A 16,628-nucleotide genomic window follows, 5' to 3' on the forward strand; every position below is an offset into this window, starting at 1 on the left:
CTCTTGTTTTTAAGTATGGTAATATGTTAGCCTTGCTCTGGGAAAACAGGGCTTAATGCATGTGCTTAGTGTCATCCCAGATTAGCCTGCGCAGTCCAGACAGGCAAATCAGGGACAACACTTTCTGCCTACACTGGATTGCCTACACTGATGTCCTGAAGAAGTCCCCCTGCTCTCTGTTGAGAAGTACTGCGCTGCTGGCGTTTTCTTAGAGTTCTTGAATGACTAGACTGATTTCCCTGTGCAGAATTGGGCTTAATGTTTATAACACTTCCTGTTTAGTTGAGACCTATTTATTTTAGCCGATTACATTGAAAGCCTAAGGTTTATTTAAACAACCTTGAGTCCATTTCCAGGGTAGACCCCGTGCTTTCCACTTCAGTGGTCCCTGGAGTTATTGGCAGCAAGTACTGGTTCTACCCAGGACATAGCCTCTATAGTGTTTCTAATAAGCCTTTGGCTTTTTTAATGCAATCAAGCTAAAATAAATAAGTTTAAACTCATCTTACAGTGGTCCCTGGAGTAACTGGGTTTAATTTGAATTGAAACACTCCGTCTGTTTCCTGGGTAGAACCAATACTGTCTCAATTGCAGGGGTCCCTGGAGTTACTTGGTCACATTAGCAGCAAGTATTGGTTCTACCTTTGTAACAGACTCGAGAGCGTTTCTAATATGCCTTTGGCTTTTTTTATGCAATCGAGCTAAAATAAATAGGTGTAAACTTAACTTACAGTGATCCCTGGAGTTACTGGGTTTAATTTTTATTGAAACACTCAAATCCGTTTCCTTGGTAGAACCAATACTGTCTCATTTGCAGTGGTCCCTGGAGTTACTGGGTCACATCAGCAGCAAGTACTCTGACAGACGATGTGTACCGCAGCGGGGCAGTCTGATGGAGCTACTGCAGTTATGGTTGACGTGCAAACCCACCAAACTTCTCATAGAGGTGGCTACGCAGTGCTTCTCCGGCATGTACGGCTGTTGTTTTTTTTTCATAATTTTGGGAAGGGAACTTTGTCCCTTTGGATTTGGAAAATTTGCATTGTTTTGACTCATATTGGAAAATTAGTGTTGTGTTATTTTTTTCCAAACAAATACTTAAAACAGTATATTATATTAAACATGTTTTCAACATAATATTTACTGAGGTTCAACTTATAGAGCTGGATGGGAGATGAGGAAACCTTCAATTGGGCATTATTAGGTCCCTCATGAAATTCCTTAAGACTCTGTCTATCTTATTATTAGGTATTTAAATATGTTTTTTTCTGTAACAAGTAAATATTCTTACAGTGATTCATATTGTAACCTTTTGTAAGCAGGAAACATCAGATTTCTTACAGAAAACTAAATCTGAAATGTTCCTACATCTTTCATTTGGATCCTTAAGGCTCTTTTTTGTTTTCACCTGTATTGTTTTCACCTGTATTGTTTTCACCTGTGTTGTTTTCACCATTTTTTATGGTGCCTTTTGGATTGGGAAAAAAAATGCATTTTGACTGAAATTGGGAAATTGTTGTTGATGTTTGTGTGAACAAATACTTACAAATTGAGAATAAGTGTTTTAAATAGTATAAAATTATGCACTTAGGTTTAGCCATGAAGTTGGAAAGGGAAATGAACTAAATGTTGCAATTTATTTATAAAGATTTTTGTTTTAAGCTTTCAATAGGGAATTTTAGGCAGTCTTTTGGGAAATCTATGAATCGCGTTCTGAGAAAACTGGGCATAATGCTTGTGCGTAAAGTGTCAGTCCACACAGGCCAATCCGGGACGACACTTTCCTCCTAAATTGGATGTTTGCTAAGAAGAGACTTCATTTAAACGAAAAATGTCATAAAAGCGGAAAGTGTTGTCGCTGATTAGCCTGTGCGGACTGCACAGGCCACTCCGGGACGCCACTTTACGCACAAGCATTATACCCAGTTTTCTCAGAACGCGACTAATACATACCTTGGCTTTTGACATTAAGAATGGGGTGGAATGCCGGCCCTCAAATTAATAAAAACACACACTCCAAGAGCCTCGGTGGTCATGCTGTTGTGGATATGGTGTTCGCCTAGCGACTGGGAGGTGGTGGGTTCGATTCCCACAGTGGAAGCGTTCTTATGATCTCCCTCAAAGACACCAAGTACTGGTTCTACCCAGGAGAGGGACTAGAGAGCGTTTCAATAAGCCTTATGCTATTGATTTAATTGAGCTAACATAAATAGGTTTATGCTAATAAATACCAGCCTAAATAGGCAGTATACACATACAATGGTTTTTCTACTGAAAATATAATGATCAGAGGCACAATATAGAATTTCCATATTTTAAGAGGCACAATATAGAATTTCCATAATTTAAGAGGCACAATATAGAATTTCCATATTTTAAGAGTTATCTCTCTTTTCCATCAAATAGATATTTCTCTTTTTCATTGAAGAATTATCTCTCTTTTTCATCAAAGAGTTATCTCTCTTTTTCATCAAAGAGTTATCTCTCTTTTTCATCAGATTCATCTCTCTTTTTCACCAGTGTCTCGGCCGAGGCAGCCACCTATGTTGATGCGCTGCTAGAGGCCTCCGTGAAATTCAGCCCTCACTTTGACTGGGTCGTGGCACATATTGGGTGAGTTAACCCTTAACTACTCAGAAGCATATTGGAAATGGTTACAGGCAACCAGCATAAAGCCAGAAAAGCCTGCGAGTAACTTGCAGTCTGTTCAGGTTTTATGCTGTTTGCTGGGCATAAGTACTTTTAAGATTGGATATGACACACATTGGATGAGTTAACCCGTTACCACACTTTTACGCACTTTGACGCGTCTGTAGTCCCTTAGAAAATCAAATTAAATTCAATACCTTTCTTACAAGGTTCGATTTTGAAAGGCTTCAATTCCAAAGCTAAGGTATAGGAATTTAGTGTTTCATTCGCATACTACCAGTATTTTGCAGTGATATTCAGTATATACAAATACTGTAGGTATGATTTCAGACGAAACAAGTTTTTTTGTATGAAAGAGCAAAATCAATCTCTATCTGTGGCTCAGGTCAGCATTCCCCAAGGTGATCATCACACGAGTGTTGTTGTGTGGAATCAAGGACTACAGCCAACACGGAATGTCTGCGCCGGTAGAGAGCAGGGACACGAAGATCCCCAAGATGGGCTCTGTAGTGGGCATCCTGGGTCATCTAGCCAACAAACATGGCCACTATATCCGTGATGCCCTCATCAAACTGTTCCAGGTAATTTAGGAATCCTGGGTCATCTAGCCAACAAACATGGCCACTATATCCGTGATGCCCTCATCAAACTGTTCCAGGTAATTTAGGAATCCTGGGTCATCTAGCCAACAAACATGGCCACTTTATCCGTGATGCCCTCATCAAACTGTTCCAGGTACTGCTATATGAGTCTTGTTCTGGGAAAACTGGGCTTAATGCTTGTTTATAAAGTGTCATCCCAGATAAGCCTGTTCAGTCCACACTGGCTTATTAGGGACAACACTTTCCACTTATCTGAAGTTTTTCGTTTCAAGCATGTCTCTTCTAAAGGAAAATCCAGTTTGTGGGGAAAGTGTCTTTAGACTGCACAGGCTGATCTGGAACAACACTTTACACATGCATTAACCCCAGTTTTTCCCCAGAATGATGCCCATATTTGGATTGTATTGTACATGGTAAGATACTGATAATTGGCAAAATGTGGCAATCCTAGGTCACTTGGCCAATAAACATGGCCACTATATGCGGAAGTCCTCATCTTCCAGGTAATGCTGCCACTTTAATAAAAAAAACAATTTAATCAATTGCTGTTGCTTCGGACTTTAGTCTGGAGCAATGTCTGAAAAGCACTAATATATCCATTTTATTTATGATAATGGTTGTTGTGCTGAAGTTATAGCATTAAAGTCACAGTGGTGTAGTGGATATGGTGTCTGCCTAGCGACCAGGAAGTCATGTGTTCGATCCCCACTGTGGGAGTGCTCTTTAGATCTCCCCAAAAGACACCAAGTACTGATTCTACACAGGAAACACACCGAAGAGTGCTTCAATAAGCTTAAGGCTTTCGATGCAATCAAGCTAAAATAAATAGGTTTAAACTTACTGACAACTGACATGATGTTGAAAATGCTGAAAACAAAGAAACAAAATGTAACTTTAATGACTGCTATGCTCATTGTGTTCAGCCCCCATCCAGTATGAAGTCCATAATGTTACCCTTCTGCTGAGTGTTTGAATAAGACTTAGACTTTCAATGCAATTGAGCTTAAATAAATATGTTTAACCTTAAACTATTGTGTTGCCTACAGGAGGGCCTGGAGGAGCCGCCGTCCAGTATGAAGCCCCCAATGTTACCGTTCCTGCTGCAGCTTGCCTCCATGTCAACGTTGCTGCTACAGATCCTGGCTGCGTACCTTGTGCAGAAATGTACAAACAGTTCAGTTTTATCATACATATGAGCCCCGCTCTAGGAAAATGGGGAATAATGGGGAATAATGCTTGTGTGTAATGGGGAATAATGCTTGTGTGTAATGGGGAATAATGCTTGTGTGTAATGGGGAATAATGCTTGTGTGTAATGGGGAATAATGCTTGTGTGTAATGGGGAATAATGCTTGTGTGTAATGGGGAATAATGCTTGTGTGTAATGGGGAATAATGCTTGTGTGTAATGGGGAATAATGCTTTTGTGTAATGGGGAATAATGCTTGTGTGTAATGGGGAATAATGCTTGTGTAATGGGGAATAATGCTTGTGTGTAATGGGGAATAATGCTTGTGTGTAATGGGGAATAATGCTTGTGTGTAATGGGGAATAATGCTTGTGTGTAATGGGGAATAATGCTTGTGTGTAATGGGGAATAATGCTTGTGTGTAATGGGGAATAATGCTTGTGTGTAATGGGGATAATGCTTGTGTGTAAATTGTTGTCTATCAGGGAGGACTAGATTCTTGTTTAGACGAGACTTCCTTGAAACGAACAATTCCATTAAAGCGGAATGTGTTGTCCCTGATTAGCCTGTGCAGACTGCACAGGCTTATATAGTTTGACACTTAACACTTATGCATTAAGCCCAGTTTTCCCAGATAGAGGCTCATGTGTACATATCTAGTGCAAACATGTCAGAAATACCAGATTTTCTTGCCTTCAGGTTTTCAGGTATAATGTAGAGAAGAAATGTTAAAAGAAGGATTTAAATCCAGCCAAATATTTTTGTTAAATGCTGCAGGTAGGCCTTGATGACAGTTGGAGCATAATTAAGAAATAGTAAACCCCACTGAGGTCCCTATGGCATTATAGTGACCAGCCAGGCAGCCACAAACCCAGTGCCTTCCCCAGGAATTTGTTCAGGCGCCCCGGGGGTGGGTTCGGGAGGGGTGTCCCCTGCCGACGTTGATTTTTTTTTTAATTTAACATGTCAATTCACGTTCTGTGGTGCGTTATAACTCAAAGAAAAACAGCGTCAAAAGACGTCATTTGGTGCGCTATGACTCTTTAAAAAAATCCCCCAGTCATTTAAAAATATATTTTTTTATATTGTTTAATTGTTTTAAAACTTTTCCGCACAGCTAGTAAAATCCCGACTCGAACGATTCCCCAAACATCCGTTTCAACCCGAATCTATTACTGTACAGTATACTTACTATTTTTCAAGTTTCTATTTATTACCCGATAATCCCGTTTATTCCGTTTTTATCAATCTCTTTCTGGTAAATATTTACAATAAAAGCTTTCAGTTATTTCTTTAACACAAACCTTGCCATTTTTTAAGTGACTATTTATAGATTTGATGAAATATTGCCTCTGAATATGCGTCAATCCACTGACCTGTTGTGTGCTTGTTAAAACGCTCAATACACGCCATTTGTATGCAATAGACGCGACGTTGTACATGCTGCATAATTTTCGCGCTCTTTTTAATTGAGAAAAAGATTCGACACAAAATAAATTTGCGCTGCTAATTTGAAGCAAAAATATTTAACGTTGCGGTAACATTTACATTCGGAAGTGTGTTTCGGATTAAAAACGCGTTAACATCGACTTACGGTAATGGGTTTCGGATTACAAATTTAATTATTCCCATTTGAGATTTCAACAAATATTAACCGTTGCATTATAAATTCAACGATAATTTGTTTACACACTTTACGAGTCGAATAAATGTTTTGACGGAATTATGCATGAAATTCACGTTGTCCACGAGGATCACGGCCGGTTGCCATCATCAGTCTTCTAACTATCGATTATCGGACGAAGCATTTACAAGTGTGCGTAATTAATTCAACGAAAATTTGTTAAAGCGCATTACGTGTCGAATAAATGTCAGAAAAACGAAGTGAATCAGTTCTATAAATGGACATGTTGAAATATACATGTACTGGAATTAAATAAATTGTTATCACATAATTGTAACCGCTATAATAATTAATTGTTTACCACTTGCAATTAATTTCTCGTATTAATTATGAGTCATAGGTAACACTTGTTTACAGTAAAAAGGTGTGATGATGATGCCCGAAACCGTCTTTAATGTTCTGTACTGTTCTAATTACCGGTTTTATATTACTCAAATGGTACAACTACTTGCTAATCAAGCTGCGGTAAACTCTTACTTCATGCCCGACGTCAGTCAAAAATAATGGTCGATAGTTAACCCCGCCCTCATAAGCATTCGCATAACCGATTGGACGATGAACTTCACAGTTTGACGACTGGAAAGTTACCAGATACATCCTTGTCAGCATTTAAATGACCGTGTAATGTGGCTAGAATAATCGATACGCGCGTCATGCTATTCTCTTATCAGTGGATTATCCATTACCCCATGTGGTGTTTATGGCGATTACTTGTGAAAGTAGGTACCGAGTGCTCTTTTAAAACATGGAATATTGATACACTGATAGGGAAACCTTGATTTTTTTGGCAATCTCCACTTTCTTTTACTGAAGAATACACTGATCGGAAAATTTCAAGCGCCCCGGGGATTCTGATTTCGAAATTCAAGCGCCCCGGCAAGGGGCGCTTAAATGGCCTGGGGAAGACCCTGCAAACCGTATATGGACCGAAGCCGTAGGCTCATTTCGCCATATGACCCCACTACTATAATGCCATTGGGACCGAAGTGGAGTTTACTATTTCTTATATTACACTGAAGAGTTTCCCCTTTACCAGTGTACAGTGTTTATGGTTTAAAAGAGATTAACTGAAGAATTTCAAAAGAATAATAACGTCATTTTGTTAAAAAATGACGTCATTTTACAGTAAAACAGTGCAAATTTAGTGGTGTGTAACCCCGAACAGTCCATGTACAAAAAATAGTGACCGGTTCATATACTCTTAGGTTTCTCTATAGCATTTTACAGACTGAAACCGGTCATATAGGTTAAAAGGACCAATATCTCTGAGGTGTAATATTGAGTTATAGTTTGCATTTATACTGTTTGTTATTGTCAAAGTAAAGTTTGACTTGCCATAATTCTTGGGATTTCTTAAAAAAAACTATTGTTTCAAAACATGTGCATTCACAAATCCTAGAAATATCAATGTTGTTCATTTGTTGAACTATCCGCTGTTATGGGAAAATGTTCAAGCATTTAGCTAGCTATACAAGCATTTACCTAGTTATACAATCATTTACCTAGTTATACAAGCATTTTGTTAGTTATACAAGCATTTTGTTAGTTATACAAGCATTTACCTAGATATTCAAGCATTTACCTAGTTATACAAGCATTTACCTAGTTATACAAGCATTTAGCTAGTTATACAAGCATTTAGCTAGTTATACAATCATTTTGCTAGTTATACAAGCATTCAGCTAGTTATACAAGCATTTACCGAGCTATACAATCATTTAGCTAGTTATACAAGCATTAAGCTACTTATGAAAGCATTTAGCTTGTTATTCAAGCTGTGAGTTTCTGCTTCAAAGATGTATAAGCTTACAATCATCCCAATTTATTATGCTCCCCCAAGAAAATTTGGGGGGAGCACATAGTCGCCGCTTCGTCCGTCCGTCCGTCTTTCCGTGTGTCCGTCCGTCCGTGCACATTTTTTGTCCGGGCTATTTCTCAGCAATTATTGACCGGAATTCAATTAAACTTTATGGAAAGCTTCACTACCAAGAGGAGATGTGCATCTTATCAGCCGGTTCTCGTCTGATGATTTTTCACAGAGTTATGGCCCTTTGAAATTTTCCATTGTACATATAGTGCAATTCTAGTCCGAGCTATTTCTCAGCAACTTATTACGGGAGTCCAATGAAACTTTATGGGAAGCTTCACTACCAAGAGGAGATGTGCATATTATCAGCCGGTTATGGTCGGATGATTTTTCACAGAGTTATGGCCCTTTGAAATTTTCTATAAACTTAACATATAGTGCAATTCTTGTCTGGGCTATTTCTCCCCAACTACTGACTGGAATTCAATGAAGCTTTATGGGAAGCTTAACTACCTTGAGGAAATGCGCATGTAATTTGTGGGTTCTGGTTAGATGATTTATTTAGAGAGTTATGGCACTTTGAAATTTTTAAGTTGCTAAACCATCCATCGTATTATTTTGTCCAAAGTTATGCCCCTCAAGACGTTTCCTTTTATCTGAATATATAATGCAATATTGTGACAAAAAAAACTTTGAAGAGAATCACCCGTCTCCGACGGTTTCTTGTTATATGCATTTTAGTGGATTATAGATTTTTTTGGTGAAAAATTTTTTATTTCAGTGAAAAATATAAACCGAAAATTTAAGAAAAATCTCAATATTTTTCCATCAATTACATCATTCCAGTGTTAGTTACTTTTCCTGACAAAAAAAATGCATGTGGAAAACTTAAACTTTTACTATAAATGCACACAAACATTGACAAGATTGTAACCTGCAATGACACACAGATTAAGACTCTTCGTCCATCTGTCCGTCTGTCCGGCATTTCATTTTCTGGAAGGTTTTTACGCAAAGCTTTCAGATATTGAGCTGATTTTTGGTATGTGAGTCTTCCTACATGACTTACAGATGAAGTGTGAAATTCATTACCGTCTATTGATTCTTTGCGAAGTTATGTGCCTTGGATTAGAAATGTTCGCTCTATTAAACATTTTCCAAAGTTTTTTCACGATTAACTTTCAGATATTTTCCCTATTTTTGGGATTTAAGTATACCTACATGACCTATAGATGAAGAGTGAAATTCATTCCAGTCCATTGATTTTGTGCAAAATTATGAGCCTTGAACTTAACATTTTCTTCTCAAATAGCTGCGGTGCTGCTTCAAAGCGCAGTAGGGGGCATTGTTTTTTATTCCTTTCATTTAATCATAAAATAAACAGAGTTTTTATTACCAGTTAGCGACAGAATATATATTTTATGTGTAGTGACATGTATAGAAATGGTACATTGTCACGTGTTTGCTATGTCACTGGTGAGATTTTTTTTTTCATAACCACTTGTAAAATAAAATTGGATAATACACCGTGATCAACAAATATCCTCTATGTGTTTGCAGTGTCAGCATCTGTATTGAACCAGCTTCACAATCAGTTGAAGCCATGGGTGAAGAACTACCCAGGGGAATTTAAAAGGTAGTCTAATTGTGAGAGCTCTTCATACAGGGTCCATTTCTATAAAGCCTCTGAGTCCGATCTTAATTTGAAATATACTTAATTTAAAAATCAAAGTGAGAAATATGTTACAACATGAAGCGTCTTTTGATTTTTTATAACTATGAAAACAATGATCAAACAATGAATTAAAATGATCCAAGGGGTTAAGGGATTGCATGATGAATTGAGTACAATGTATTTAGTTTTCCCTAAGTTTAAAATGGTGACAATGTAATATTGTTATTGTGCCTCTAATGTTTCCTTCACCTGTAATTAAGGAATATTTGTATGTTTTGTTTGTTACATTGATTTTTGTAAAATAAATACAGTCAACTTGTCAAGAAATGTCCAGCTTTCTTATTTTTATGAAAAGCGTTGCCATTTAATGCCTTGTGAACAGCATCATTAAGTAATAACTTTAAATAGGTATTGCAGTAAAGAACCGTCAATATCCTGCAATGTTTGTTCACAATATGTAATGTATTATAACCTCCCCAGTATGATGTCATTAGTGGTACACCTGGTCATACAGAATGATACGGGAGCCGACAAAGTACTCGACTTCTTGTTCCACAACGCAACCTTAGAACAAGGTATCTTACATAATCATAGCTGTGAGACTACTAATGGTGGCTAAGGTACATTTTAAAAGAAGAGTTGTTTAGTAATTAATATTATTATTGAAATTTGAAAATGCAGATATTTGTGTGGGTGATATCTCACAATATATTGAAGAACATTTCAGTTTGATTGTGAGGAAAAAAAACTTCAACGACAATTTAGAAGACTTTGATTTTTCTATACGAAATTGCGATGTAAAACTTATTTTTGAGAGTTGAACATATGTTTCTTGCACAAATTCCCTTTGGCAAATTAGTTTGAAAATCTTCAGTTTATTCTCATTTTATTGTATATTTCATTAATCAACACGCATTAGCACTTACTGGGCTTGTGTTTTTTAGTTGGTGCTTCTGAGAATACAGAGCTGCCACTGCCAGAGATCCAGAACACCTGTGCCATGTTAATTGTAAGTCAGGCCATCCTTAAAAATTCTTTTGTTTGGCATAACCCCGACCGACCCACTAAAATCGGCCCGACTGAATTTTATTTTTGTTACTTTCCCCCCCCCAAAATTTTTTTTGCCTGCCGAAACTTCTTTCCGCTAAATTTGTCCTTTCCGCTTTTTATCCTATCCGGTTATTTGCGTCATTTAATTGAATGCTTTTTCAAGGATATCTAGAATAGCAATGAACAAAACTCATGCCGGTATTAATTTGAGTCGCCTATTTATTCGACATATGCATATGCAATTAATTAGACTTTAAATACAATTCAACCGCTCCTGTTTTTCTTGTATCCCTTTAATTAAAATACGCTGCTGTCGTTCAGAATAGTTTGGGAGTAAAAAAACAAATTAATTAATTATCACCGTTCAATTCAATTCCCCAATCGGCAGAGATGTGTAATATTATCGCCATATAACTAATAATTTAATTATCACTCTTTAATTTAGATCGGTAAATATTCGGTAGAAAGATAAAAAGTGGTCAGCTTAGAAATATTTATTGACGGGTATTGTCACGTTTTTGTTTCATTTGCTTATCTCTTTATACGACTTTCCGACCGGTTGCTTTTTTGGAGGCAAACGGCGATATTAAATGTGTATTCAAATTATACAACATCGGCGCATGAATGACCCAATATATAGATGATAGCTCCACCCATTCTCACGTTTCATTGACAACGTCATGTCATGTGTAAGCGAGCTCAATGCTGATTGGCCAGCTACCATGTGCACTTCATTAACAATAAGGTCAAGCAATGTCTGAATGGGTACAGAACGGGTTTCATTAACTGTTTGAATTGCGAACTCTTGCCTTAAAACAAAGAGACAAATGTAGAAAACCAGTCCGGATTAAAAAGAGCGGATGTTTTCAACGAAATTTTACTAGATTTTCGCATTTTCGCAATTTAGATTTTTCTTGAGCCTAATTCTCAATAGTTTCTCAAATGGCGAACGACAGCGCGAGCATTGCGAACATGTTATTATTGGAATAAATGCTCACTACTACAGGGCTCGCTCTGTCGTTCACCATTTGCAAAAGTATAGCGAATTTGGCTGTAGAAAAATATCATTTGCGAATATGCTTAAATCTTGTTAAATTTTATTGAAAACATCCGCCATTTTTATCTGTAGTGTTTTTTAAAAACTATTTTTCTCTTTGTTTCCATGAACAATTTGAAGCGCATATGGTAGCAGGCCAATCAACATTGAGTTCGCTATGGGGTAATATTGGGTCATTCATGCGCAGATAATGGAATACACTGTTGATATTGTTGTCTGCCAACAATATAACGACCGATGGCAAAAGTCGTATAAAAAATAAGCAAATGAAAAGAAGCTCTTAATAGAAAAAATAGACTTACGAATACACGTGCGGTGATACGGACGATGCATAAATCTTTACCAATTTCCTTTCATGAGGCAGAAGACTCGGAGTTCAATGTCAGAAAAAAAAAAACTAAAAAAAATAAAATCCCTACCTACCGACCCACCAAAATTTACCTGGGTCAGGTTATGCCAAACAAACAATTTTTTAAGGATGACCTCATTACATTGAGATCCAGAACACCTGTGTCAAGCTTATTGCAAGTCATTACATTGAGATCCAGAACACCTGTGCCATGCTAATTATAAGTCATTACATTGAGATCTACAACACATGTGCCATGTTAATTGTTAGTCATAACATTGAGACCAAGAACACCTGTGTCATGCCAATTGTAAGTCATTACATTGAGATCAAGAACACCTGTGTCATGCCAATTGTTAGTCATTACGTTGAGATCCAGAACACCTGTACCGTGCTAATTGTATGTCAGTGCTTTTGAGCATAATCTCTTGAAGTGATGTAATATCAACTTAACACCAGTACTTGCACAATTTGGACAATGATGTTTGCTGCCTAAGAGATGTGCTTTTCTGTTGGAAATTTTAACAATAATTCACTTTTTGTGTAGCCCTACTTATTTATGAATATTTACAAAAACACATACAAACGAAAGAATGATTTTTGACACTACATCAATGCAATATTTATAGTTGTTACCTTTGTTGTTTTTTTTTATTTATTTGTTTATATCCTGTGTAGCCTTGTTTCATGACCAAGTTGCTTGACAAAATTAGAGACCCTGTGAACAATTCTTTTGAAAATAAAAATGTTTTTGCAACTCTTCTTTAACCAGCTGTTTACTTTGCATAAAAATCTTAGCTAAGCAACCACAATGTTATGTTACTTAAAATGTAATGATAAGTACAAATGTAGAAGCAAGGCATTGTATTGATTCGTCTGGGTCGAAAAATGTGTTTCAAGGGCATCTGAGTGTCTGTGTAACTTGTAATTTTTAGCTCGGCTGTTTTCGGAGAAAACCCGAGGTATTGTCATAGCCAGCTCGTCGTCTGCCGTCCACGTCGTGCTGAAACCTTAACATTGGTTCTAAAATCAAAGTCCTTCGACCTAAAACTTTGAAACTTCACATGTAGATGCACCTTGATGAGTTCTACACGCCACACCCATTTTTGGGTCACTAGGTCAAAGGTCAAGGTTTCTGTGACCTCTTAAAAAAATATTCTGACAATCTTTCATTTATTCAAAACTGCACCCGCAGCCAAATGTGGCACCTGTTATGCGGTGCTCTTTTCATTTTAGAATTGTAGCTTAGGTTTGAGTCTGTGTATTGTTGTTTCAGGACCAAGTGTTTTGGGGACAAGAATTGAAGCCAAATGTTGAGACATTACTGTTGTTCAAGGACAAAATTAATGTCGCTGTTGTTGAGTGGATATGGTGTCCGCCAAACGACTTTGATGTCATGGATTTGATCCCCATTGTGAGAGTACTCATTAAATCTCCCCAAAAGACACCAAGTACTGTTTCTACCCAGGAAATAACCTCAAGAGCATGTCTATAAGCCTTAAGCTTTCAATGCAATCAAGCTAATATGTTTTTAACTTTCAGGACCAAGTTTTAGATGAGACGCAGATGCAGGTGTACCGGCGGGCAGGACAGGAAATGTCGGCAGAGCTACCTTACCTCGGCGCTTTGAGCACCAGTCTACCCACCTTGACCAAACAGCTGCTAATGAGCTCAGGGAAGAGGTAATAATCAACGATTTTGCTTGATCAATTTGGGAAAGTACCCGTAGCGCACAAAATTAGTGGGGTAAACCTTGACATTGGGAAAGTTCTCAGAGTGAAATCTTCAAAATGGGAATTTTTAGTATTCTTCAATTGCTTGGTACTTAATTACACAACCCAATCTAATTATTTTTTACAGTCCTTTCGCTGAAATGTTCACTTTCAGTGCTTATAGTATTTGTTCGTCTGCTGATAATACACTTTTGGAACAAAATTGACAACTCTCTTTCCTTTTGGGATGTTTTTGTCCCATACAGTACTGGTTTGCGCTCTGTGTGTCCGTGAGTCTGTCACACTTTTCTGGATCCTGTGATAACTTGAAAAGTTCTTCAGATTTTTTAATGAAACTTGAAACATGGCAATATGGAGATTATGCACGTCATTTCATTTTGTTCCTACATCAAGAATTCTGGTTGCTATGGCAACAAATAGACTAGAAATATTGCTGAAAATGGTGGATCCTGCGATCCACAGGAGTTTCACCAGTAGGGGACTTATATTGCTTGGCAATAGTCTTATTAGACATGTTTTTAGTCTTTGTCATGTTTCATATATTGTTTAAGTGCCTTTTACGGATAATTTATAAATAAGAAAAAAATTATTGCTGATATTTAAGTGTGTTCAGTTAAGACAAACCATCAGAACAGTTTGCGAAAGTTTGCTAACTCAATGGTCTGTCCGCTGCAAAGTTCGGTATTGATAGAGAAATCTGGGGAGTTAGTTTGCTTACCAAACCAAAATGGCAGACAGGTTAATTGTTGCACAATAAAATTACAATAAACAATGTAATTTTTAACTGCAACAACATTGTTCAAAATTGCTGTTTTCAATAACCACTCCAATATTTGCTAAAAATTGCCCCAAAAATACAAGTTAGCACAATTTCTCAATCATATTAGATTTTGATTCTATTGAGGCCACCATCTTTAAACGTTTGCAGCTATTTATCGTGCAATATGAAACTGACTGTAATGGAAGAACATTAGCTGTAACTAAACACCTTTCTGGATGGTTTCCTGGGGCTTGTACCCTTTATTTTCTTGTACTGGATGGATTCCTGGGACTTGTACCCTTTATTTTCTTGTACTGGATGGTTTCCTGGGGCTTGTACCCTTTATTTTCTTGTACTGGATGGTTTCCTGGGGGCTTGTACCCTTTATTTTCTTTTACTGGATGGTTTCCTGGGGCTTGTACCCTTTATTTTCTTGTACTGGATGGTTTCCTGGGGCTTGTACCCTTTATTTTCTTGTACTGGATGGTTTCCTGAGGCTTGTACCCTTTATTTTTTTAAGTCTAGTATAATCATAGCTGACTTAAGTAGCTTTTTCATCATTAATCAATATTTCAATTTCAATCTTGATAATGTTAAAAAAAATAGTATTTCGGTTGTTCATAGGAATAAAAGATCTATTGGATAAGAAAACAATTGTAAATGAACCAGTGGACAACACAGAACCATTGTTAGAGGTCTTTATGCAGGTCAAAATGGCAGCAGAGACTGATTTGTTACATCATCCTGTACAAAGGTCCGAAGGTCGGCGCAGAAATTCTCGCCTACATCCTCTCCCACGCTGAGACGCAAGACCAGGTGAGTATTTGTGGCCAATAAGGCTCTTACAAGATTTAAGGGCCAGTGGGGTCAAGGTCACTGTGAATGAAAATAGAAAATACAAAAAGTGTTTTGGTTATAGTACTTTAGTTTAGATAGAGGTATTATGTGTTCATTTTGTTGGTAGGTTGCTTTCATTGCAACCTTGGATGGGGTTGCATTTAGGGCAATTTTGGTCAAGTTCATTGTTATTAAACATTGAAACAGGCCTCGACACTAAGGCATGTCAGAACGACATTCACTGCCTGTACCTAGGACCGGGCTAGCCAATGTCCCAGGAACATGCCCGACTGGTTGTGTGTATTCTGGGCGGGATTATGTATTCTATATCAATAAACTGCATTTTAAATAAGCTTTTCAAAGATGTAAAAATCTGAATACAGTACGATCAGATGACAATTATATCCTAGAGTGAAGTCGGAGACAACAAACGCTTTTAAACCGATCATATCTCGAAATAGATTTGGAATGTATTTTTATCAAGAAAACACGTCAGTCCCTATTTTTAAACCTAATTCTGCTATATACGGTTTTTGATTGGTTTCCTCGAAGTGACGTGTTTTCTCGATAAAAATACATTTTAAAATAAAAGCCAGGATCGCCCAGGATCCTCAGGGATCGATGAAGGTATCAAACTCGACATTAACACAAAGTTACATAAAAATAATTATAAGTCATTTATCAATTTTAAATGACTTTTATTTGTTTGATCGATAAGAAGTGTTTTGACAATCTTTTTTACGCAATTCAATTAGCAAAACTAATATTAAAGGTCGATCCCGGCTTTTAGTTAACCCTCTACAATTTTACGACTACTGTAACTCGTTATTTTGCGACATTTAAGATTCACTTACGATTTTTTGTCAGACGGCAACCACTGTTTATTATAGCTATCTATGTAAAAAAGGTTATTATAATACTTGGGTCACAGGGCCCTCAATCTATCAAATCTGCGGCCGAATTTCGGCCGCAGTCCCCCACCTGAAAAGTATACTTTTATTCTCCTTTTGGGTAGAAAAATTCCCCCTGAAAAAAAAAAAAAAAAAAACAATTTTTTTTTACAAAGATGTGTCTCATGAATATTATATCTCAATTCTATTTAAATTTAATCTTGTCAAACATGCTAAATTATGAAAAAAGAAATTAATATAGTGCAAACATGTACAAATGTAATAATGAGAGAGTAAGTAAAAAAATCCCCCTAAAAGCGAAACGCCGCGAAAATTCCCCCTCATGAG

The 16,628-nt window shown here is 37.1% G+C and overlaps 1 protein-coding gene across 1 annotated transcript in view; it reads left to right on the forward strand.

Moving 5' to 3' along the window:
* Positions 1–16,628, forward strand: part of LOC127870120 (integrator complex subunit 5-like) — a 47,265-nt gene that overhangs the window by 6,005 nt on the left and 24,632 nt on the right. The window contains exons 4-12 of the mRNA XM_052412776.1: positions 818–972; positions 2,521–2,613; positions 3,035–3,230; positions 4,298–4,415; positions 9,490–9,565; positions 10,085–10,179; positions 10,549–10,613; positions 13,603–13,742; positions 15,261–15,369. Of these exons, the coding sequence (XP_052268736.1) occupies positions 818–972; positions 2,521–2,613; positions 3,035–3,230; positions 4,298–4,415; positions 9,490–9,565; positions 10,085–10,179; positions 10,549–10,613; positions 13,603–13,742; positions 15,261–15,369 (1,047 nt within the window). The remainder of the gene's footprint in view (positions 1–817; positions 973–2,520; positions 2,614–3,034; positions 3,231–4,297; positions 4,416–9,489; positions 9,566–10,084; positions 10,180–10,548; positions 10,614–13,602; positions 13,743–15,260; positions 15,370–16,628) is intronic.

The sequence above is a fragment of the Dreissena polymorpha genome, chromosome 2 (assembly GCF_020536995.1).
Source record: "Dreissena polymorpha isolate Duluth1 chromosome 2, UMN_Dpol_1.0, whole genome shotgun sequence".
NCBI classification, from domain to species: Eukaryota; Metazoa; Mollusca; class Bivalvia; order Myida; family Dreissenidae; genus Dreissena; species Dreissena polymorpha.